The 27,167-nt window shown below is 40.6% G+C and overlaps 1 protein-coding gene across 6 annotated transcripts in view; it reads right to left on the minus strand.

Annotated features, from left to right (window-relative positions):
- dlgap2a (discs, large (Drosophila) homolog-associated protein 2a) overlaps nt 1-27,167 on the minus strand; it is a 571,596-nt gene that overhangs the window by 508,734 nt on the left and 35,695 nt on the right. For 3 of the 6 annotated variants that reach the window (XM_073056777.1, XM_073056775.1, XM_073056776.1), the window contains exon 2: nt 10,323-10,546. The exons of 1 other annotated variant lie outside the window; for it this stretch is intronic. In XM_073056777.1, the coding sequence (XP_072912878.1) occupies nt 10,323-10,425 (103 nt within the window). In that variant the 5' untranslated portion in view covers nt 10,426-10,546. Of the gene's footprint in view, nt 1-10,322; nt 10,547-27,167 lie in introns of those variants that run through there. 2 more of the 6 variants (XM_073056778.1, XM_073056779.1) reach the window with 1 other exon arrangement.

Genomic DNA, 27,167 nt, shown 5'->3' on the forward strand with positions numbered 1-27,167 from the left:
CTGTAATTTACCTACCACTACAATAGGTCATCAATGGATGAAATCCCACTGGCTCTTCACTTGCACAACAGCAAAAAACTACATCAGGCTGCTATCTACTAATCTCAGCTGGACATTCATCACCATCATGCTCTCAAAAAACTCTAAAATTTGGGCCTCTGTACTTCTTTTGGCAACTGGATCCTTAACATTCCCATTGGAAGACCACAGTCAGTGCAAATCAGTATTAACATCTCTCCACTGGCAATCTACATAGTCACACCACAAGGATACATGCTTAGACCAATACTCTACTCTCTCCATACCCATGACTATGGCTAGATACAGCTCAAACACCATAGATAAACTTGCTGATGATACCACTATTGTTGCCAGAATCTCAGATGACGAGGAGGAGGTGTGCAGGAGTGAGATAGATTAGCTGGTTGAGTGGTGTTACAACATCAACCTCACACCGAATGTTAGCAAGACCAAGGAGTTGATTGTGGACTTCAGGAGGGGGAAGCTGGGAGAACACACAGCAGTCCTCGTTGAGGGATCAGTGATGGCAAGTGTGAGCAGCTTTAAGTTTCTGGGTGTCAAGATCTCAGAGGATCAATTCTGGGCCAAAGGGCCTGCTTCAATGCTATATGAATTTCTAAATGAAAATTAGTGGCCTTAGAGATGGAGAGAGCCAGAAAGCAAGAGTACAACGACAAGAGGAAAGAGCAGAACTAAATATAGATGGATCAAAAGATTTACAGGATGAGGAAGGATTAGTGGCACATAGAATACTACACTAAAATAAGCCACAAATCATCCTTTCCAGGGATATAATTAAAATACAATTGTGTAAAATCCTCATAGATTGTGAACTCATGTAGGGAAAGCTTAGAAAATTATTCCAGCTGGATTTGATGATTAAATGGCTCACTGAATGACAACCTCAAGCATCAATTGTTCATTTGCAGCGGAGAGGAGAAGAGAGGAAAAACAAGGTTCATCTTCCTTACATAATCTGCATTTCAGATAAAGGGCAATTTCCTGAATTACATTGAAAATCTTTGGTTAATATTAGAGTCATAGAGTCATACAGCACCGAAGTAGGCCCTTTGGCCTAACTGACCATGCTGACTGTGTTTCCCAGTGAACTGGTCCCATCTATCTATGATTGATTCAGAACCTTCTCAATCTCTCCATTCCATGTACTTATCTTAAATGTTGCTAATATGTCCACCTCATCCACTGTTTCTAGCAGCTCATTCCAAACACATATCATGCTTTGCATGGAGAAACTGTCCCTGGTGCCCCTTTTAAATCTCGTACCCTGATCTTAAGCTTATGTCCGCTTGTTTTTAACCTCCCTTTCCTGGAAAAATTATCATATACCTTCTCTCTGTCTATTGCCTTCATGATCTTAGATACCTCTATTAGGTCACCTTCAATCTCCTACATTTCAGGAAATAAAGTCCTAGCCTACACAGATTACTGTAACTCAGGTCCTTAAGTCCAGGCAACATCCTGATAAGTTTTTTGTGCACTCTTTCTAGTTTAATAATATATTTCCAATAACAGTGACTAAAACTGTGCAATGTACTCCGCATGCAGAGTCACCATGGTCTTACATAACTGCACCACATTGTATCTTCCCATCTCCTGCACTCAATTCCCTGTTTGATGAAGGCCATTATGCCAAATGCTTTCTTCACCACCCTGCTTTTAGTGGACTATGCACTGGCACTCCTAGATCCCTCTGTTTCATTATATTGAAATGTAATCAAGAAAATCTGAGAATTCAACAGTGATCTTACCTGAGAAAAAAAGTAAAAGTAAAGCATAATAAACATTTCTACATCCAAAGCATTGTGTATTGTGAATATTTAATGGAGATAATGGATATTTCGTAGAAATCTCAGTAAATTCAAGGAAAGATCATTTTGCTGCACCTCAGAGTATTCTTTTTCTGTGGGCTTTCAATCTACTTTTCTGCAGAAGGAACAATACCTGCGGAACAGCTAATTTCCAATTAAATATCTGACCAATTTACTTGAATGACAATACAAAATAACAAAAGAAATATTTTTCTGTGAAACATTGAATCCAAAGTTGATAGAAACAGGGAAGAAAAGAGCCATGTGGATTTGTAGAGCTAAATATCAGTCAATTTCAAGTAGCATTTATATATCGTAGTTATTGTATACAACAAAAATGAGGCATGCAACATTGCAACAATTCTCAATAGCGATATGCAAAGGGACAATCAACAACTGGCCAGAGTTTGTTTTGAAGGACTAACCTGAAGAGTGTTTCAGGGATGCTGGATGCTGAACAAGCCCACAGATGGAGGGAAAAGTTCAGGCTCAAAGGAGATTATTATTCAGAAATCTTTTTTTTTTAAATTTTTGTTTAGAGATAGAGTATGATAATAAGCCTTTCCAGCCCAACAAGCCCACACTGTCCAATTACCTCCCATACGACCAATTAACCTATTAACCCACACGTCTTTGGGTTGTGGAAGGAGACCCATATGGTCACAGAGAGACCATACAAACTCCTTACAGACAGCAGTGGAATTGAACCCAAGTTGCTGGCACTGTAATAGTTCTATACCAACTACTACACCATAGTACAGTTATAGGGGTGGAGAATATTATGAAATAGAATAGTACAGCACAGGAACAGGCTCTTCAGCAAACAATGACGTAAAATCATGCTAAATCTCTTGTGTCCACATGTAAGGCATATTATATGCCATGATAGTATTTGTCTCCATCACCACGTCTCCATTCCAAAAGTATTCCAGGCACCCACTGCTCTCTGTGTTAAAACACTTCCCCTGAACATCTTCACTGAACTTTCAACAAAACAATCTGCTGGAGGGACTGTGCTTAAGCCTGACTCACTGAGCACCTGCAACAAATTGTTTGTTGCCATCGATTCCAGCAGCTGCTGCAGTTTCTTGTGTCTCCTTTATCTTGCTTATTTCACCTTAAATATATGTTCTCTAGTGTTTGACATTTCGAGTCTGAGTAAAATATTCTGACCATCTGCCCTATCTATGCTTCTTGTAATTTCCTAAAGTTGTCAGCTCTCCCTTAATCTTTACCACTCTGGAGAAAACAACCCTAATTTGTTTAATCTCTCCTTATAAACACATGTCCTCAAACCAGACAGCTTTCTAGTGAGCCACTTCCATATCCTCCCAAAGCCTCCATATCCTTCCTGTAAAGGGCAACCAAACTACACAGAATGCTCCAAATGCAGCCTAACCAATGTTTTATACACCTGCCATACTAGCGGGCATGATTTTAAGGCAAGAGGGGTTAAGTTCAAAGGAAAAGTGTGTTTAAAAACTTTTGATTGGTGTATGATTCTAATACATTCACTGGGGTGGTGATGGAAGTAATAGCAAGAGGCATTCGAAGGTTCAGAGAATGGAAGGATCTGGACACTGTGTAGGCAGAAGGGATTAGTTCAGTCAGGCATTTGATTAATAATTTAATTAGTTCAGCATAACACTGTGGGTCAGAGCAACACACACAAAATGCTGGAGGAACTCAGCTGATCAGGCAGGAGTAATGAAGAGAAATATACTGTCAATGTTTTGAGTCAAGATCCTTTATCGGAACCGGAAAGGAAGGGGGCAAAAGGAGGATAAGGACTTAGGGGGAGGGAAAGTAGTGCAACCTGGCAGCTGATAGATCAGACCAGCTGTGGGGAATTAAAATGTTATCCCCTTCTGTTAGTCTCTCCGTCTTTGCTAAATCTTCTCAGGATGAGGCCTTCAATTCTGGAATATCAAAAATAACCTTTTCTTTTAAAAAATACAGGGCTTCCGTTTCAACACCATCAATGCTGCTCTCACCTGTATCTCTTATATTTCCCAAAATGTCAACTGTTTATTCCCCTCCATAGGTGAAGCTTGACCTGCTGAGGTCCCCCAAGAGTTTGAGTGTGTTGCTTAAAATTTACACCATCTGCAGAATGTCTTGTGTCTGATTGTGGGCCATAGGTCCTATTCCTGTGCTGTGTTGTTCATGTTCTATATTCTCTATGACTTAGAAACTTAGAAACACAGAAAACCTACAACACAATACAGGCCCTTCAGCCCACAATACTCTGCCGAACATGTACTTACTTTAGAAATTACCTCGGGTTACCCATAACCCTCTATTTTTCTAAGCTCCATGTACCTATCCAGGAGTCTCTTAAAAGACTCTGTTGTATCTGCTTCCACCATCATTGCAGGCAGCCCATTCCACACACTCACCACTCACTGCATAAAAAATTTACCCCTGATATTTCCTCTGTACCTGCTTCCATGCACCTTAAAATTGTGCCCTCTCATGTTAGCCATTTCAGCCCCGGGAAAAAGCCTCTGACTAGCTACATGATCAATGCTTCTCATCATCTTATACACCTCTATCAGGTCACCTCTCATCCTCCGCTGCTCACCCTTTCTATAGTTTCCACATCTTTCCTGTAGTGAAGTGACCAGAACTGAGCACAGTACTCCAAGTGAGAACTGAGCAGGGTCTTATGTAGCTGTAACATTACCTCCCAGCTCTTAAACTCAGTCCCACGGTTGATGAAGTCCAATGCACTGTATGCCTTCTTAACCACAGTGTCAACATGCACAGCAGTTTTGAGTGTCCTATGGACTTGGACCCCAAGATCTCTCTGATCCTCCACACTGCCAAGAGTCTTATCATTAATACTATATTCTGTCATCATATTTGACCTTTCAAAATGAACCACCTTACACTTATCTGGGTCGAACCCTATCTGCCACTTCTCAGCCCAGTTTTGCATCTTATTGATGACCTACTGTAATCTCTGACAGCCCTGCACACTATCTACAACACCCCCAACCTTTCTGTCATCAGCAAATTTACTAACACATCCCTCCACTTCCTCACCCAGGTCATTTATAAAAATCACCAAGAGAAGGGGTCCCAAAGCAGATCTCTGAGGCACACCACTGGTCACCAACCTCCATGCAGAATATGACCTGTCTACAATCACTCTTTGTCTTCTGTGGGCAAGCCAATTTTGGATCCACAAAGCAAGGTCCCCTTGGACCTCATGCCTCCTTACTTTCTCAATAAGCTTTGTATGGGGTACCTTATCAAATGCCTTGCTGAAATCCATACACACTACATCTACTACTCTTCCTTCGTCAATGTGTTTGATCACATCCACAAAAAATTCAATCAGGCTCATAAGGTACGACCTGCCTTTCACAAAGCCATGCTGACTATTCCTAATCAAATTATACCTCTCCAAATGTTGATAAATCTTGCCTCTCAGGATCTTTTCCATCAACTTACCAACTACTGAAGTAAGACTCATTAGTCTTCAATTTCCTGGGCTATCTCTACTCTTTGTCTTGAATAAGGGAACAACACCTGCAATCCTCCAATCCTCTGGAATCTCTCTCGTCCCCAATGATGTTGCAAAGATCATCGCCAGAGGCTCAGCCACTCCTCCCTTGTCTCCCAGCAGCCAACACATCCGGTCACATTTTTCCACTGTCAAACTTGATTGTTCCTATTCTCTCACGTCTTTTCCTCTTGCTCTTCACATACTTGTAGAATGCCTTGGGATTTTCCTTAATCTTGCTCACCAAGGCCTTCTCATGGCCCCTTCTGGCTCTCCTAATTTCATTCTTCAGCTCCTTCCTACTAGCCTTATAATCTTCTAGATCTCTATCAATACCTAGTTTCTTGAACCTTTCATAAGCTTTTCTTTACTTCTTGACTAAATTTTCAACTGCCTTTGTACACCACGGTTCCTGTACCCTACCATCCTTTCCCTGTCTCAGTGGAATGTACCTATGCAGAACACCACACAAATATCCCCTGAACACTTGCCACACTTCTGCCGTACATTTCCCTGAAAACATCTGTTCCCAAGTTCCTGCCTGATAGCTTCATATTTCCCTTACTCCATTTAAACGCTTTCTTAACTTGTCGGTTCCTATCCCTCTCCAATGCTATGGTAAAGGAGATAGAATTGCGATCACTATCTCCAAAATGCTCTCCCACTGAGAGATCTGACACCTGACCAGGTTCCAGATCAAGTACAGCCTCTCCTCTTGTAGGCTTATCCACATATTGTGTCAGGAAACCTTCCTGAACACACCTAACAAACTCCACTCCATCTAAACCCTTTGCTCTAGGGAGATGCCAATCAATATTTGGGAAGTTAAAATCTCCCACCATGACAATCCTGTTATTAGTACACCTTTCTGGAATCTATCTCTCTATCTGCTCCTCAACATCCCTGTAACTATTGGGTGGCCTATAAAATACACCCAGTTGAGTTATTGACCCCTTCACGTTTCTAACTTCCACCCACAGAGAGTCAGTAGACAATCCCTCCATGACTTCCTCGTTTTCTGCAGCCGTGACACCTCTCTGATCAACAGTGCCACGGCCCCACCTCTTTTGCCTCCCTCCCTGTCCTTTTTAGATATGATATTTCTTGCATTAAAAGACAGACAGACTTACTGACTGTTATACTTAATGTCCCAACAAAGAAAGCATGACATGGTTGTCCTAAGTTCAGGGATCTGTGGATTTGGTCCCTAAGATTCATTTGCACAGCAGTGCTGTAAAAGTTACTGTCAATAACTGTGTCCTTTCCTCTTACATTAGATCTCCCAAAGTGATCTCATATATGCTTGCATGAACTCCAAACCTGCTCATATTAAATTCAGATGTTGTCAGAAGAGGCAGAGACAAAGCCATGAGGACTTTAAATAAGAGGTTAAAGATTACACACCTAAAATTCAAGTCAGGTGCCAGTGTAAGTCAGCAAGCTAGGACCAGCAGGTAATGCATGGGTCATGGATGGCTAAGAGGGAGATGAGGCAAAACAAGGTATTGTGTGGGCTTCCAAAGCAGATGAGGGCTACAGCAGGTGAAGAGGCATAATAGCATTGCAGATGATTCAAAAACAAATAGTATCATTCACAGTGAAGAAGGTTACTGAAAATAATAGAGGATCTTGATCAGCTGGATAGTAGGTCTGCAAAAATGGTAAATGTAGATTAATTCAGAAAAGTGGGAGGTGTTGCATTTTGGATGTCAAATCAAGGTGGGACTTTCATGGTGAAACATTGGGCCCTGGGGAATTTCGTAGAACAAAGGGACCTTGGAGTTCATCAACATTGTTCTCTGAAAATGGAGGCTCAAGTAGAATTTAGTTTTTGTCACCCTGCTATAAGTAAGATGTTATTGAACTGGAAAGAGGAAAGAAGAAATTTACAATGAATTTGCCAAGATTTGAGGGACAGAGTTATTTAGAGGTGATGTTCAGGAAGACAGCAGGAGAATGGGAGTGAAAGGGGTAATAAATAGAGGAAACTAGATGGGCTGAATGGCCTAATTCAGCTCCAATGTCTTATGGTGTTATAGTACGTAACAGATACGCTTAGAGTAACTTATATTGAAATTACCTTGGGAGAAGCCCTTTAACTGAAAGAAATAAATCAAACCAATAATTAAGATGGATAAGGTCAACAGATGTGAGATATTCAGAGAGGAAAGAATAGAAGGATTTTGTTTGGGAGAATGGGCTAAGAAGTAGCAGGTTATAGTGTAGGGAAGTGTATGGTCATGCACTTCGGTAGAAGGAATAAAGGTATAGACTTCTAAGTGGAGAGAGAATTCAGAAATTGAAGGTGCAAAGAGATTTTCTAAAGTGGAGTATTTTCTGAAGGTTAACTTTTGGGTTGAGTAAGTAGAAAGGAAGGCAAATGCAATATTGACTTTCACGGAAGAGGATTAGAATATAAAAGCTATTATGTACTGTTGAGGTTTTATAAGCTGCTATTCAGACCACATTTGGAGTATTGTGAGCAGTTGTTGCCCTATATCTTAAGGAAGGAGGTGCCGGCATTGGAAAGGGTCCCAAGGAAGTTCACAAGAATAATCCCAGGAATAAAAAGGTTTATTTATAAGAAACATTTGATGGCTCAGGGCCTGTGCTCGCTGGAGTTTAAAAGGTTAAGGGAAATTGAAACCTAACAAATATTGTAAGATCTGGATGAAGTGGATGTGCAGAGAATGCTTCCAATAGTGGGAGAAATTTGGAAGGACACAGCCTCAGAATAAAAAGACATCACTTTAAAGAAGAGATAAGTTGAATTTCTTTAGCCAGATGGTGGTGAATCTGTGGAATTCACTGCCATAAATGGCTGTAGAGTGTAAGTGATAGGGTATATTTTAAGTAGAGGTCAATAAGTTTCTGATAAATAAGGATGTCAAAGGTTATAGGGAGAAGGCAGGAGAATGGAATTGAGAGGGATATTAAATCAGCCATGATCAAAGGGCAGAACGGAGTTGATGGGCTGAATGGTCTCGTTCTGCTCCTACATCTTATGTTCAATATGATGAGGAGCTATGGAGAAATGGTAGAGGCTGTTTAATGGAACAGATGGCACCAGAGCTTGTGGAACCAGGTAATAACAAGCTTCAGCTTCTGCTGAACTTGGAGTGCAGTGAATGGCAGACTGGCCAGTGCAGCTACTTTTCAGCTCCATTGGCCCCAGCTCAATACCAATAGAGTCATAGATTCCTACACACAGAAACAGGCCCTTCAGCCCAACTGGTCCCTGTTGACCAAGATTCCCATCTAAGCTCATCCCTTTTGCTCTTGTTTGGCCCTTATCTCTCTAAACCTTTCCTATCCATGTACCTTTCCAAGTGCCTTTTAAATGTTGATCTCGTACCTGCTTCAACCACTATGTTCCATGTACATAGAGACCAACCTCTGGATGAAAATATTGGCCTCAGAACTTTTAATCTTTTTCCCTCTCACCTTAAAGCTGTGCCCTTTAGTTCTTGATTCCTCAACCCTGGGAAAAAAAACTCTCCCTATTGATGCCCTCATGATTTTCTGCATCTCTATAAGGTCATCCCTCAATCTCCTGTGTTCAATGGAATAAAGCATTAACCTGCTCAAACTTTCCTTGTAAATCAATCCCTATTTATACATAAATTCCTTATAAATGTCTCAGATACCCATCCTCTTCCCTGATACTCCCACCTACCAACTACACTATGGGCAATTGGCTGTGGTTTTGCAGCCGGTCAGCATGTGTTTGTGATGTGGGAGAAAACCAGACACCAGGGAAAACCTAAGAAATTACATGGAAAATACAAATGCCTCATTAATCTGATAACAGAAAAATGGCAGAAGGTATCTAAAGAGTGCATTGAGAAGGTCACCATTAATGTCCCTCTCCCAGCCCTATGGGCAGGTGATACCTGATGAAGAACAGATAGATTCCAGGCTGAAAGGATTGGATCCAGCCTTACTGAAACTGGTGACAAATGGGCAATGGGTGAACCAAGAAAAAAAGGGGCATGAGGATTTGGTTTGTGATAGTGCTTTTAAGACTCCTGATAAGAAATCCAGAAGTTGATGGTAGATAATGAAAGGATTAAAATTTTGGCACAGATCTAACGGTAATGGCAACACAATGTCAACCCCTAAACATACAGGATGAGGAATTGATGCACGGCTGCTGTGCTCATAGAGAACTCGGCACCAAAACCATAGAGTAGAAAGCAGCATTCCCAGTATCTTTCAAAATTCATGTGATTATAAACAGGCTGATACATGGTGCTTTACTAAAGGTTACCCATAAACTCCCGACAAATATTATTTTCCTGGTCAGAGCTAAACAAAAGCAATGAACCACAGCTTTTTTGATAAATACAAACATTTGTAATTTGGGTTTTCACAACTGACATCTGAGCACAAAATCCATAAATTTTACAAGCTGATGAAATCAGATTTTAAAAAGTCAATAAAACAATGCATTTATGAACACATCACAAAATTATTCATTTTCCAGAAACTTTTTTTTCCTCCTATTGGTGAGAAGATTTGGTCTGAAATGAAATTGAATACAGAATGCTGGCGAGGTGTTCTCAATTGGGAGCAGATTATCAGGCTCAAAGAGAATTTCAGAAAGCCCAAGTTTGCATCAAAGAGAAGCGCAACGGAGAGCAGAATAGAAAGTTTAATGAGTTCCCAGATGGAGAAGAGGCAGGCGGAAGATGAGCACAAGACAATATTATGCGCACAGTGGGGGCAAAGTAAGGAGGTCTTACTCCATGCTCAACTTGTGCCAAAATCAAACAGGTTTTTCTTCAATTATAGGCATTTTTACCCATTCCCACAACTTACAAGCCATAAAAAGCTCACTTTTAAGAAATAAAATCCTTCCCTTTATCATTCCTTTTGGATTTTCAGCAGTTTAAAGACAGAAAGAAATATAGTTACATGGCTGCTAGATACATCACAAAACCAATCACTGCTGGACTCACATGAATTTTCTTTGCACTTGTTCTTTGGAACACCCTTAAGCAGTTTTACAATATTCTGCCAACTGATGACAGATTGCATCTTCACCAACAGCCTGGTCAACATGAGCGTGGTAGCTGCAGCTCTGGATCCTTTAGATGATTGACTCTTTTCTGGACTTTCTTCGAATCCCCTTTGGAAAGCCTTTCTACCACAGCATCAGTAGTCATTTGTCCTTCCATTCTCCCTGCAGTCACACAAAGTACATTGAAAATCTCAGCTGTAGCCCTTCATCAAAACCAGTTTAAGGTTTCCCAGCACTCATCCATGCAATAAAGGCATCAAAACACGATTCATATTGTTACTAAAGAAGCAAGTCATTAAATTTGTACATTATACCCCTCCACAAACTTCCTGTTGGCGAAAGTTCTTGGCAGCTTTAAAATTAATTTGTTGCAATTTGTGTAATCTGACCATCTAAAGCTGCAGGGGAAACCATAGAATCATAGAGTGTTACAACATAGAAACAGGCCCTTCGACCCATGCTGACCATTGTGCCCAGCAAGCATGTCCCATTTGCCTCGTGTTTGACTGATTTCCTTCTAAATCCCTCCTCTGCATGTGCTGATTGAAGTGATTAATTCTGCAAAATTGATCACTTAATCTGAACCTGTAGTTTTAACAAAGTCAGGCTTTAGCATGTCCAGTTTTAACTACATTATAAAGATTGGCAGTATTGTGGATGGTGCAGAAGACTGCCCAAGACAATAGCAGGATCGGTGTCGATCAGACACAGATATGGATAGAGAAATGGCAGGTGGAATTTAATCCAGGAAAATACACACAGTTAATGGCAGGATCTTTAACAGTGTTGATGTACAGAGAGATATTGGGATCTAATTCCATTACCCCCTAAAAGTAACCACATATAAGGTAGCTTGATCACCTTTATCAGTCGAGGCATTGTGTTCTAGCATCAGGAAATTCTGTAGCAGCTTTATAAAACTCTAGTAAAGCTGCATGTGGAGTATTGTGTATAGTTTTGGTCAACCCATAAGAGGAAGGAGGTTTTGAGGAGGGTTCAGAAAAGATTCACCAAGATGCTGCTTGGATTAGAGGGTATTAGCTATAAAGAGAGGTTGGTCAAACATGGGTTGTTTTGTCTGGAGCGGCAGAGGCCAAGGGGAGACCTGATAGGAGTTTTTAAAATTATGACAGACATGGATAGAATAGACAGCTGATATCTTTTTCCCGAGAGTTGAATGTCGAATACTAGAGGTCATGCATTCAAGGTGGGAGGGGCGAAGTTCTTAGGAGAAGTGCAGGGCAAGTGTTTTTACACAGAGAGTGGAGCCTGGAAGGTGCTGCCTGGGGTGCAGGCAGACTAGACAGAGGTGTTTAAGAGACTCACAAATGAGTACATGAATGTGCCGAGAATGGAGGGATATGGATGATGTGCAGACAGTAGGAGTCACTAATTTAATTAGTTCAGCACAACATCATGGGCTGCAGGACCTGTTTCTGCACTGTACTGTTCCTTGTTCTATCTGGAGTTTTCCAGAATGTTACATCAAATACCAAAATATTTTGAAATATGATCTATGTTCTCCACTTGTGCCTTCTGATATGAAGTCAGTTACAGTACTGTTTAGCAAGATCCATTACAAACAGCAAATCAAAGCAGCTCTGTGTTCTGCTTTTAACCTTGGAACAAGTGGTAGCTCCATATCATACTCAATGTTGCTCTGTTATGATATAAAATCCCTGACATTTCAAAGCCAAATATTGCAGCATGATGCTGGAAATTTTATTAATCATATGTTTCCACAGCAACTGTTTATTTCTACACGGTAAGGCACAAGTGAAATAGGTGTATTTACTTCTGAGAAAAGCTCACATTTATATTGTATAAGCCAACATGTTAAAACAGTTCACAGTATTCTGGAGTGACCTGGATACATTGAGATTTTTGGGAGACGGGTCCTCTGCATGGACCAATGTTTACAATTTCAGAAAAGGCTTTCCTGAGCTTCCTGGTGTGTGTTCGTTAGCAGCTTTCAGTGATACAATCTACTCTGGACCATTTGATCTTTCCATCTCCTCAGTGCACAAAGCAAGTCAGAAGCATTGAGAATACCAATATCTGTTTATCACAATATCCTGATTATTTTAAACAGAAGTTTTACAGAAGTGATAGAGTGAACAACTGGTAACAATATACCTGCAATGTTAATCATTTATTTAGAGATACAGTGAAGAACTGGCCCCTCCAGCCCTTCGAGCCATGCCGCCCCAGCAGCCCCTGATGAACGTGATTAACCCTAACCCAATCATGGGACAATTTTACATTGTTGGACTGTGGAAGGAAACTGGAGAACCTGGAGAAAACCTACACATTCCCATGGGAAGGACGTATAGAGACTCCTTACAGAACGACACCAGAATTGAACTTCAAATTCTGGAATATCCTGGGCTGTAATAATGTTGCATTAACCACTACATTACCATGTGATGTCACAGCACAATAAATCATCAGACTTGGTGTGTTTAAGGGGTAATCAGTAAATTCTGGAATCACCAGTAATGCCTTACAATATATCCAATCTTAATAATTCCACAAACAGTCCTCAGCTTTCCGTGACAAAAGCACTTTAATTCATTTGTGTAAAAACCATCAGATTAGGCTTGTCTGCACTACTTTAGACTTATATGACAAGTTGAAACATTTCATGTTTTATTAACCTTTAAAACACTTCTAAATATTTAAAATCTTTAATTTTCCAAGGAAAGTAAATATCAGCATCTTAAAATTAAAACACAATAGTTATGGTGGCAAATACAAAGGTATCTAAGCAACTGAAATTATACCAGCCACTCATGAATACTAAACACATCTTGAGAACTGCAAAATGTGGTTCACAGTAAGCAAATTTTTTTTTTATTGTCCCAGGTACTGAGTGTTGAGTTCTGTTCATTTGGACTACATAAGTATTTAGTATACATGCGTTCTCTCCCTGTTACGCGTGTGCGCATGTGGAGATAGGAGCATTGTGGGATTTAAAGGTGGCAGACTTCAGGTATTGAAGGGAGGCTGTGGAAGGAAGGTTGTTTAAACTAAAGAAAAACATGTCCTTTTCCCAGAGAGTGGTGAACCTGTGGAATTCTCTGCCCAATGAAGCAGTGGAGGCTACATCAGTAAATATGCTTAAGACAAGTTTGGATACATTTCTGCATAGTAGGAAAATTATGGGGAAGAGGCAGGCAGGTGGAGATGAGTCCATGGCCAGAGCAGCCATGAATGGTGGAGCAGGCTCAACGGGCCAGATGGCCTACTCCTGCTTCTATTTCTTATGGTCTTATGTCAAAACAAGACTTACAAAAGCAGGAACAATGAAATTGGAATATGGACTTGTGTTACAAAACTGGAAAAGGTGAAGCAAGCCTTGGCTGTTGTGCTGTTGCTTTCGGGAAGAGTGAGAGAGAACGATACTGGAATTTTGGTGGAAGACTTGAACAAAAATGACAGTATGAGTACGCTAATAAATACACTTGACTCTGTTTTGATGAAAGGTAGAAGAGGATCAGATTTATGAGGCATATTTGGAAATATTTATAGAGACCAATCTAAAAATATGGCTGATTATATCATTGATTTTGAACCAAAGTACACTTGGATGTATAAATACAAAATAGAACTTCCTGACACTGTATTAGCTTTTAAATTGTTGGATACTGCATGTCTAGACATAAAGGACGGACAGTTAGCATTAACCGCATGTACAGACCTTACATTTGCATCTATAAAATCAGCACTGAAGAGGATTGTTGGTGAAAAAGAAGCTAAGACTACAGTCATAATTAGGTTGAGTCAGAAAATGGCATGCTGTACTTCGCTGGGCAGAAACAGGAGTACAGCAAGCCTAGATCCCAGAGATACTAGACATTTATCTGTATCATTACCTGGAACAAATCCAATGAACAAGTACGGCAGGCGATCAAAATGTGTGGTATGTCAATGCATTTACCACTGATCAAGAAACTGTCCACACAAAACTGAACAAGGTATGCTAAGTGAAGAAAATAACAAATCTGAAGATGTAGAAGAGAGTGCCATATCACACTGTTTGTGAAGGAATCACTTTCTAATGCAGAGACATCTGAGGCAGAAATCTTGATGATACCATCTCTAAGATCTGCTGGTATTGATACAACATGTACATGCACAATGTGTGGAGAAAAATGGCTTGAACATTATGTAAGTGAACAAAATCAGAATGAAGTGTAGGAACTGATGAACACAGAAAAACTTAGTATCAAAGCATTCAAATTTGGAGAAGGAAGGATTGTACATTTCATCAAAAGAGTGAAAACTCCCACAAAAATAGGGCAGACAAAAGGTGGGTGAAACAGGGGTGGTCAGTGAAGATTCCATTAAATGAGTAAAACTTCCCTAAAGAAAGCAGGAGCAGCACTGGATATGGAGAATGACCAAGCAACGATGTTTTAACAGCCAGTGTCTCTCGAGCTCACCAGCTCTGGACATTACTCTGTGAACATTCTAGATAAAGACATCACTGAGAATCAATGTGAGAACTGTCACACAAAGCATGACCATAGATGAGAAATGCAAAGTGTTGCTCAAACTTCACAAGCGTTTTGGACACGCTTCAATTGATAAGACTTCAGAAACTGCTTAGGAGTTCAGGAAACAAAGATGCGGATTATTTTTTCCATTCTGAAGCAGACAATTGACAGCTGTGTGACACACCAAAAGTCTGGACAGCCCAAGCCCAAGCCCAAGCCTGTGGTTGGTCTGCCACTAGCAACTGAATACTGTGAAACTGTAGCCATAGATCTACATAAACTGCAGCAAGAAGTGTGGTATCTCCATCATCATTGTGAGTTCACACGTTACAGTGCTGATAGCATCGTAAATACATAGGGACCCTCAGAGACAGTGAAAAACTTCATCCATTTTTGGATAAGTGTGCATAGCTCACTTGGTAAGGTATTCAGTGATAATGGTGATGAATTTAAAAATGATGAATTCAGGGATATAACAGAGAACTTCAACACTGAATCTAAAACAACAGCGGCAGACAGTCCTTGGACTAATGGACTTCTGGAATGGCACATGCTTTTGAAATAATGCTGAAGGTAAAGAAAAACAATGGCTGTGATTGGAACACAGCCGTTATGGTGAAGGGCTATATGGTGATTGGAACACATGGCTATAGCCCATAATCAATTGGTGTTCAGTTAGAATCCAGAATGTCCCTCTGTACTGGTTGACAGATCTAGAGGGCATTACAAGGGGTGAGTGTGTTGGAAACATATTTCAGCACTGCATGCATCAAGGAAGGCTTTCACTGAAGCCGAATGTTCAGAGAGAATTCAAAGAGCACTGAGTGCACAGGTCCATCCTACAAATGACAAATATGACACAGGGGACAAAGTGTATTACAAAGGAGCAGACTGTACAGAATGGAAAAGTCCTGGAGTAGTCATTGGTCAGGATGGAGTTCAGCAATATCTTTAACCTCTTGCTTCAGCAGGCTGAGGTACTCACCTGCTTCAAGCAGGCTTCAGTTTTACCGGTGCCTATGAAGGAGGCGGTAACCCGCCTCAATGACTATTGTCCACTGATATCCACTGTGATGAAGTGCTTCGAGAGGTTGCTGATGAAATGTATCAACTCCTGCCTAAGAAGCAACTTGGATCCACTCCAATTTCCTCACCATCACAACAGGTCAAAGGTAGATTCCATTTCATTGGCTCTTCACTCAACCCTGAAACAACTGGACAGCAAAGATGCTTACATCAGGATGCTCTTCATTGACTACAGCTCAACCTTTAATTCTACCACCCCCTCAAAATTAATAAATAAGCCTGAAGACCTAAGCATCAATAAGGCCGTGTGCAACTGGATCCTCAATTCCTCACTTTCAGACACCAGTCAGTTCAGATTTAGAACAGTATCTCCTCCACAGATGCACCACAAGGCTTTGTGATTAGTCCCCTGCTCTACTCACTTTATACTTATGATTGTGAGGCTAAGCACAGCTGCAATGCAATACTTAAGTTTGCTGATGACACAGCCTTAGACCACCTGGACAATACAAACACCTATGTCAGGATGCTGTCCGTCAACTATAACTCAGCATTTAACACCATCATTCTCACAACCCTGACTGATAAATTACAGAACTTGGGCCTCTGTACCTCCCTCTGCAACTGGTTACTCGACTTCCTCAATGGAAGACCACAATCTGTGCGGATTGGTGATAATATCTCTTCCTTGCTGACAATCAACACTGGTGCATGTCAGGGGTGTGTGCTTAGCCCACTGCTCTGCTCTCTATGACTGTGTGGCTGGGCATAGCTCAAATACCATCTATAAATTTGCTGATGATACAACCATTGTTGGTAGAATCTCAGATGGAGACGAGAAGGTGTGCCAAGTAGTGGACTGGTGTCATAGCAACAACCTTGCACTCAACATCAGTAAGATAAAAGAGCTGATTGTGGACTTCAGGAAGGAACACACACCAGTCCTTGTAGAGGGATCAGAAGTGGAGTGAATAAGCAGTTTCAAGTTCCTGGGTGTCAAGATCTCTGAGGACCTAACCTGGTCCCAACATATCAATGCAGTTATAAAGAAAGCAATACAGTGACACTTCATTAGGAGTTTGAAGAGATTTAGTAGCTGACCAAAATGCCCATCCACGCCCATCCCATTTGCCAGCATCTGGCCCATGATCATCAAAACATTTCCTCTCCATATCCATGTACCTGTCCAAGTGCCTTTTGAATGCTGTTACTGTCCCTGCCTCAATCACTTCCTCTGGCAATTCATTCCACATAGATATCAACATTTGGAACAGAAGAGTTGCCCCTCAAGTTCACCATCTGCCATCGCTGGGGCAAAGGCCTGCACCCAATGTGTGTCGGATAAGTGGAGGCAGTTTCTCCACCAACATCGCTTCCAAGCCTTATGGCCGACCCCCTCTGGAGCAGGACAACCACATACATGAGAGGACCAGGCTTTGCAGTCACTGGGAGATGGCTATCTCATCAGGCCACTGACACGAGCGGAGAGGACTCTTTAACAGTCACTGGGAAATGGCTATCTCATCAGGCCACTGACACGAGCGGAGAGGACTCTTTAACAGTCACTGGGAAACGGCTATCTCATCAGGCCACTGACACGAGCGGAGAGGACTCTTTAACAGTCACTGGGAAATGGCTATCTCATCAGGCCACTGACACGAGCGGAGAGGACTCTTTAAACCACTTCTATGCCCAACGGCTCACAGCAATGGAAGGGGTCACATGTAGGGTACCTTGCTTGGGGGCAAAGGGAATTTACAGGCTTGCAACCAGAAGTGTCCCACTCATGGTAAAGATTTCTGAGGTTAGTTTTTGAAGGACAGCTTCAAACAGTGTGAATTTTCTGATTGCATTAGTATATGAAATCTCTAATGTTGCTTATGTTAACTTAAATTATAGGCTAGTTCATAACAAGCATTATTGTACTAAACACTACACATACATTATTGCAAGTGGAGGAATATTTAACTTTTCATGTGTATTTGACTAGTAAAGTTTAACTAGCATGAATTCTAATATGTATTGAAAGTTATTTAATTTTTTGGAGGATTTTTGTAGATTGATCAACACTTAAGTTTTCTGAATAATTCAGAAGAAATCAGGATAAAACAATACTCCTCTAGTGCTCTAATTGTTTAAAAAGTCTATTGGATCTGAAATAGTTTTAAAATCACAGACATTTTGCAAACCTTTACATCAATATCTGACAAGATTCCCTGGAGATAGCAGAATAAGTGAAGATTTGACAGAACTATACAAAACGATGAGGGGTATAGATAGCATACGTACAAACACGTTTATTCCGCTAAGATTGAGTGAGACTAGAACTAGATGTTATAGGTCATGCATGAAGGGTCAAGCATATTTAAGGGGAACCAGAGGAGAAATTTCTTCACTCAGAGGGTGGTGCAAGTGTGGAACAAGCTGCCAACAGAAGTGGCAGATGTGGGTTTGATTTCAACGTTTGAGAGAAGTTTGGATAAATGTATGGATGGGAGGGGTATGGAAGGCTGTGATCCAGGTACTGATTGATGCATCTGGATGGAGTAACAGTTTGGCACTGACTAGATGGGCTGAACAGTCTGCCTCTGAGCCCTAATGCTCTATGGCTCTTTTAGCAGAACAACAGTGAATCTGACTAAAATTCTGCAGATCAGTAAACACATTCTGTCAACACAAGCATTACTGCACTTTAATTGATCTTAACAAACATCGCTTTGTACCAACTTCAATGTCTTCCAAGTCTCAGAATTGTTTGATACTGAAAATATCAACAAAACACAGGTGATAATGATAGCTTTTGTTTAGTTTTAAAATTACATTCATCTTTTAACAAATGAATTAGAATGAGAAAGGATTATTCTTCTGGTCTTTGCTTTTAGAATACGCCAGGATATGAAATGTTTACATTTTACAGCCATCAACTGATAACAACACTTGCTGTTCATTGCTAAAATTACAAACTTTTAAAGCAAGTAATTACTGATAGATCTATACTTCTAAAAACTACACTTTAAAATTGATATTTATATGATTTGTTATTTATCATACTTCTATGAAGTATAATAACTAATAAATTGTAATGACCCAAAATGGAAAGTTATTTTATCCATTTAGAAGAAGATGTGTACATTGGACCATCAAACACTGCATCATGGTGTAATCAGAGTTGGCTGTTCAATTTGCTTCCTAATTCACTTGCAAAAACTAAAATTCACTCAGGTTTTAAATTGGCTTTTATCCTAAAACTGTTGGTAAAATTTGTGTTGAAAAAGCAAAGGAAAGCATTACAAAATTTAGAGAGACAGTAGATGCTGAGATTTGGTGTAACAGACAATCATATGCAGGTTCCTAATGCAGGGTATTGACCTGAAACATTAATAATTTCTTTCTTCCCACCAATATTATTCAACTCGCTGAGTTCCTCCAGCATACTGTTTGATATAAAATATGGCTTGCCTTAAGTTTGTGATGCAGAAATTGCATACTTTAGAAGGTCAACTTATGTGGCTGTCCCCACAGCACAGTGAGTGGAGCATCCTACACCATTCTCAGCTATGGAGGAGGTTCAGGCCTTCAATTATAAATGTGCCTGATTTCTTACAGGAAGTACAGTTTAATGAATAAGTTATATAATTGAAAAAAATTAAATGCTGAACTATCAGACATTATAGTCTGTTATTGAATTTTACACATTTCATTTCCTGAGAAAATGAAAGGAAGTTTGGTTAAGCTATTTTGTGTGACACATCAATAAACGGTGACAGTACAATGTTAGTATTGTGCTTTCTGAACCCTTATAAAGTTTTCCATTGAGGCTTTTCCATTGTGACATGCTGACATATAGCTGTTTCCTTGAAAATGTATGTCACACAAATAGGCAAGTTCTGACAAACGCAAGATTCTCCCTGAGTGTGAGACTCACTGAAAGGAAATCTTCAAATGCAATAAACAACTTAAATATTAAAACGAACAGATCAACCGTCATATAATTATGACTGATTAGTGTTCTGTTGTGTGTGTAACATGAGCATACATCATGTCACAATGTAGGTCGATTATTGATTGATGAATTAATTCAAAACCCTTATCTTTATTGAAAGTACCTTGTGTTGATGTAGAATGAAATAGTCATGTGCATTATGCTTGATACATCTGAAGGAAATTTATAAGGAATTTTTCTAGTTAAGTACAATCATATAATAAATTATTATACCAAATATTACATGCATAATTCTTCTTGCTCCAGATATTCAGTTTCCGCTCACTAATTGTTGGTTAAGGATCTGGAAAATTTACACGAGCACCTAGTATAATAGTGAAAATTATTTTTCTTCGCCCCAGAAAACATGACTAAAATAAGGCCCTCTTTTGGAATCAGCATCTCTTCTCATCCATATACCATTAACAAAAACTAGAGTTCACCTACACTGCACACACCACTACCTTTCAGATTCCTTGACAATCAGACTATTAGTCCTCAATAACTATATAACCATATAACAACTACAGCACAGAAACAGGCCATCTCAGCCCTTCTAGTCCGTGCCGAACGCTTACTCTCACCTAGTCCCACCGACCTGCACTCAGCCCATAACCCTCCATTCCTGTCCTGTCCATATACATATCCAAATTTTTAAATAGCCAAAGCCAAGCATCCAACATGGAGGGCTATACAATACATTCTTTATTAGAAATTTCAGGAGATTTGGCATGTCATCAAAAACACAGACAAACTCCTACAGATGTACCGTGGAAAGCATTCTGACCTGTGGCATCACAGCCTGGTTTGGAAACTTTAATGCATAGGAATGCTGGAGGCTACAGACAGCTTCAGTCAGTTCCATCATAAGTAGAGCTCTCCCCCCCCCCCAGTCCCCACCATCATGAACATCTACGTGAGGTAATGTCTCAGGAAGGTGGCATCTGTCATCAGGGACTGGCAGCATCCAGGCCATTCTCTTTCCTCAATACTACCATAAGGCAGGAGGCACAGGAGCGTGAAGACCCATAGCTATAGATACAACAACAGTCATGGACAAACCTCAACACATCACGGAAAGCAGCCACCCCTCCATGAACTCTTGCTGCTTCCGTTAAGCAACCAGCATAATCAAAGACCACCCCCCTCACCTCAAACCGAAGATGCAAAAGCCTAAATGCATCTATCACCATGCTGAAGGACAGCTTCCACCCTGCTGCTAGAAGATTATTGAATGGTTCCATAGTACAACAAGATGGACTCTTGTCCCCTTAGGCTACCTTGGTTATTATCTTGCACCATATTGTCTACCTACACTACATTTTCTCTGTAGCTGTTATGTTTTATTCTGTGTTCTGTTATTGGTTTACCTTGTGCTAGCTTTCTGCACTGTGTAATGAAATGATCTGCATGAACTGAATGCAAGAGATGCTTTTCACTGTTCTTTAGTACATGTGACAATAATAAACCAGTTCCAGTTCTAATTCCAATTCCCCACTGCCATCAAGTTCTAGAACCAACCTGAAAAGGTTATGACAAGATACTTCCAAGTCTGCACACTGTATAGTTCAGGGGGCTTATCATTTTACTTAGAGGCTGTGTTATTGTGGGTGGTAGAGGTTGTAGGTTTGGAAGCTGCTGTCAAAGAAGCCTTCACAAATTAATGTAAGAATAACACAGTTTCAATTGACAAAATACTAGGGTGGTTAATTTTCCATTCATTTTATTGGAAATCTACGATGAAAGAAATGGTGAAAGAGGATTTAAAAAATAATAATAGGATTGAGCAAAGTCAGCTTGAGTTTATCAAAGAGAAATGATGCTTCATAGACCTGGTAGAATGTTTTTGAGGCTCTAAAGAGCAGGGAAGATATGGATGAATTAGTGACAATGGTGCATGAGGCTTACAGTAGGCCTTTAATAGAGTGCCATACAAGAGATTATTCAACAAAATAAGAGCATGTGGTACTAATGCTGATGTACTGGCACAGATAACAGAGCAACAACAGAGCTTTGAATAAATCGGTCAGTTTAGGGCTGGGAGGCAGTGACTATGGCAGGGATCAGTGCCAGGACCCCAACCGTTCACAGACTGTGCTAATGATTGGGAGAGGAATTTGTAATATTTCACAGCTGAATGGCAGCGTGGGTCTCGGGGAAAGCAGTGAGGCAACTTCCAGAGGGGGCTACCTTAAATCAGCGCAAGCCAAGTGGAAATTAATCTGAGAAAAATGTGGAATCATGCACCAGTTGAAAAAAATAGAAATGTTAGGGTTTTTTTCAAGATTGAAAGACCGAAGGATATTGGTGTTCTCTCACCCAGTTGTCCTTATATAAAAAGATTCAGAGGCACATGCTTAAGAAGGCATTTTGGTTGGTTGAAATGGGTTAGCCCAGATTCCATGCTGGATAACTCCATAATGCTTTCTTATGGTGTTTTCCAGCAAAATTTGGCAAATTCAGCCACAGCAAACGCTGAGATAATGTTCAGGGTGTTTCACAACTACAACAAGCCATGTTTCTGCAGCCTTTTAAAGCAAAGTGGAGGTTAAGCCCACACAGGCCACACCTCCATAATGAATTAATCAAAGTTAAGTGTTCAAAGTAAATTTATTATCAAAGTAGATATATGTCATTTTCTTGTGGGCATACTCAATAAGTCCACAGTGAAATAATAACCGCCATATAATCAGGAGTCAAAATGGTGTTGTGACATGTCTAGTGGATTGGTGTAGTGGATAGCGCTTGTTGCTCTCACTTTCAGCGACAGAAAGCCGAGTGTGTAAGTCTCTCCCTCTCAGTACATATCCTTTCCGAAAGCAAGCCTCATGTAAGTGCCTCCCCACTGGTGACACACGGAAACTGAATTCTTTTTGGACTCAGGCTGAACTACAGAGGACAGGGAGGAGGTCTGGCCCTGCACATACAGCACACAGGCTCACTGGTGAGTGGACATGTCCTGGTGCTCGTGAACCAGATCCAAAGCTATGGGTAATTAGCCCCACGGCCTTACGGGCAGTTTCAGGAAAGGTGCAGGCTACAGGAGTAAACCCGAACAGCAAATCCGGAATGGAGCCCTTAAAACGGCTGGACGTCATTGAACATCCATCTGGCAGTTTCAGCAGCCAAGCTGGTGCCAAACGTATTGCTTCATAAGCTTTCATTTGGACTACACTGGTGAGGCCGAGAGAGACACCTTGACGATGAGGTATCTCAGGATCTCTATACCTTCTGCCCAGGCTTATGATGATGATTATCATCACCCATTCTCCTTCAAGACAGATGGATGCCAAACACCATAATCAACGAAAGATTGCACCAACTTGGGCATTCAACCAGTGTGCAAAAGATAGCAAACAGTGCAAATACAAAAAGAAAGAAATAATAAATAAATAAATAAATAAATAAGCAATATATATTGAAAACGAGATGAAGAGTCCTTGAAACTGAGTCCACTGAGTCCATAAATTGTGGAAACATTTCAGTGATGAATCAAGTGAAGTTGAGTGAAGTTATCCAGTTTGGTTCAAGAGACTGGTGGTTGAGGGGTAATAAATGCTCCTGAATCTCGTGTTGTCGGTTTTGAGGCTCCTATACCATCTTCCTGATGGCAGCAGTGAGAAGTGAGCATGTCGTGGGTAGTGGAGTGTCGCTCATGATGGATGCTGCTTTCCATATAACCATATAACCATATAATACAGCACGGAAACAGGCCATCTCGGCCCTTCTCGTCCATGTCGAACGCTTACTCTCACCTAATCCCACTGACCTGCACTCAGCCCATAACCCTCCATTCCTTTCCTGTCCATATACTTATCCAATTTTTAAAAAATGACAATATCGAACCTGCCTCTACCACTTCTACTGGAAGCTTGTTCCACACAGCTACCACTCTCTGAGTAAAGAAGTTCCCCCTCGTGTTACCCCTAAATTTTTGCTCCTTAACCCATAATTCATGTCCTCTTGTTTGAATCTTCCCTACTGTCAATGGAAAAAGCCTATCCATGTCAACTCTATCTATCCCCCTCATAATTTTAAATACCTCTATCGTCCCCCCTCAGCCTTCTACGTTCCAAAGAATAAAGACCTAACTTGTTCAACCTTTCTCTGTAACTTAGGTGCTGAAACCCAGGTAACATTCTAGTAAATCTCCTCTGTACTCTCTCTATTTTGTTGACATCATTCCTATAATTCAGTGACCAGAACTGTACACAATACTCCAAATTTGGCCTTACTAATGCCCTGTACAATTTTAACATTACTTCCCAACTCCTATACTCAATGCTCTGATTTATAAAGGCCAGCATACCAAAAGCTTTCTTCACCACCCTATCCACATGAGATTCCACCTTCAAGGAACTATGCACCATTATTCCGAGATCACTCTGTTCTACTGCTTTCCTCAATGCCCTACCATTTACCATGTATGTCCTGCTTTGATTAGTCCTACCAAAATGTAGCACCTCGCAATTATCAGCATTAAACTCCATCTGCCATCTTTCAGTCCACTCTTCTAACTGGCCTAAATCTCTCTGCAAGCTTTGAAAACCTACTTCATTATCCACAACGTCACCTATTTCCTGCGACAACGCTTCGTGTAGATGTGTTCAATGGTGGGGAGGGCTTTGCCCATGATGGACTGGGCCGTTCCACTACTTTTTGTAGGATTTTCCATTCAAGGGCAATGATGTTACCATACCTGGTTGTGATGCAGCCAGTCAATATATTCTCCACTACACACCTATACATCAAAGTTTCAGATGTCATGCCAAATCTTCATGATCTCCTACAGATGCAGAGGTGCTGCTGTGCTTACTTCAGAATTGCACTTATATGCTGAGCTCAGTTTCAGGTTATCTGAAATAATAACACTGAGGAATTTAAAGTTGCTAACCCCCTACACCTATGATCCTACAATGAGGACTGGCTCATGAACCTCTGGTTTCCTCTTCCTGAAGTCAATAATCAGCAAGCACCCTGGATGCCTGGCCCACACAAGCCATGCTTCCTTAATGAATTGCTAGTATCAATCAACTGCTGGCCATCAAAGGTCTTCTCAATGAAACTGCTGGTTAAAGTGTAAGAATGCATAGAAGTTTTTAAATATTTAAAACAAACTTACTGAAAAAATTATTTCAACAGCCAATGAGCCAACTAAATGACTAAATGCTTCTCTTAAAGTCCAGTACAGTTTCTTAAAAATACAAAGTAGATACTTATAATTGGTGAATTCAACAATCTTATGATAAATCTGTACAGCTGCATCAATGGTGCCAGGTGGCAATACTTAAATAAGACCATAAGATATAGGAGCAGAATTAGGCTATTTGGCCATTGAGTCTGCTCCACCATTTCATCATGGCTAATCCAATTTTTGTCCCGGCCTCAATCTCTTGCCTTCTCCTCGTATCCCTTCATGCCCTGGTCAATTGAGAATCTATCAGCCTCTGCCTTAAATATACATAAGGACATGACCTCCACAGCTGCCTGTGGCAAAGAATTCCACAGATTCACCACTTTCTGGTTCAAGAAATTCCTCTTCACCACTGTTCCAAAAGGGCACCTCTCTAATCTGAGGCTGTGTCCTCTGTTCTTGGACTTTCCCACCAAAGGAAACATCCTCTTCACATCTACTCTACCAAGTCCTTTCACATTTCAATAGGTTTCAATGAGGTCAGCCCTCATTCTTCACAATTCCAGCGAATGCAGACCCAGAACCATCAAACGCTCTTCAGATGACAAGCCATTCAATACAAAAATCATTTTCATAAACCTCCTTTGAACCCTCTCTAGTTTTGGGACATCCTTTCTCAGGGGCCTTAAACTGCTCACAATACTCCAAGTGAGGCCTCACCAGTGCTTTATAAAGTCTCAACATTATATCCTAGCTTTTATATTCTAGTCTTCTTGAAATGAATGCTAACATTGCATTTACCTTTCTCACCACAGTCTCAACCTGCAAATTAACCATTAGGGAAACTGCACAAGGACTCCCAAGTCCCTTTGCATATCAGATTTTTGTATTTTCTCTCCATTTAGAAAATAGTCAACCCTTTCATTTCATTTCTTCCACCAGAGTGTATGACCATGCACTTTCCGACACTGTATTCCATCTGCTTTTTTTTTGCCCATTCTCCTAATCTGTCTAAGCCCTTCTGTAGCCTATCTACTTCATCAAAACTACTTACCCCTTCAGCTATCTTCATATTGTAAAGTTTGTAAGGTAAAATTTGCAATAAATTCATCAGTTTAATCATCCGAATCATAAACGTACAACGTAAAAAGAATAGACCATTGTGGTACACCACTAATCACTGACAGCCAATCAGAAAAGGCATCCTTTATTTCCACTCTTTGCCTCCTCCCAATCAGCCACTACTTTATCTATGTGCTCATAGCTTGTTAAACAGCCCTATGTGTGGCACCTTGTCAAAGGCCTTCTGAAAATACAAGTACAGAACATTAACTGATTCTCTATTTTCTAGCCTGCTTGTTATTTCTTCAAAGAATTCCAACAGATTTATCAGGCAAGATTTTCCCTTACGGAAACCATGCTGACTACAGCCTACTTTATCACGTGCCTCCAAGTACTCCGAAACTACATCCTTAACAATCGACTCTGATATCTTCCCAACTACTGAGATCAGACTAATTGGTCTATAGTTTCCTTTCTTCTGACTCTCTCTCTTCTTGGAGAGTGGAGTGACATTTGCAATTTTCCAGTCTTCCAGACCATGCCAGAGTCTAGAGATTTTTGAAAGATCATTACTAATGCCTCCTTGATCTCTTCAGCCACCTCTTTCAGAACCCTGGGGTGTGTACCATTTGGTCCAGGTAACTTATCTATCTTCAGACCTTTCAGTTTTCCAAAAACCTTCTCTCTAGTTATGGCAACTTCACACAGTTCATGCCCCCTGACACCTGGAACTTCCACCATATTGCTAGGGGTCTTCCACAGTGAAGAGTGATGCAAAATACTAATTCAATTTGGCCACCATTTCGTTGTCCCCCATTACTACCTTTCCAGCATCGTTTTCCTGTGGTCTGATATCCACTCTTGCCTCTCTTTTACAATTCCTATATCTGAACAAATTTTGGTATTCTTTATATTATTGGCTAACTTACTTTTGCATTCCATCTTTACCTTCCTAATGACTTTTTTAATTGCCTTCTGTTGGTTTTTAAAAGCTTATCAGTCCTGTAACTTCCAATTAATTTTTGCTCTATTATATGCCCTCTCTTCGGCTTTCATGTTGGTTTTGATATCTTTTGTTAG

Source organism: Hemitrygon akajei, chromosome 9, assembly GCF_048418815.1.
Source record: "Hemitrygon akajei chromosome 9, sHemAka1.3, whole genome shotgun sequence".
Classification (NCBI taxonomy): domain Eukaryota; kingdom Metazoa; phylum Chordata; class Chondrichthyes; order Myliobatiformes; family Dasyatidae; genus Hemitrygon; species Hemitrygon akajei.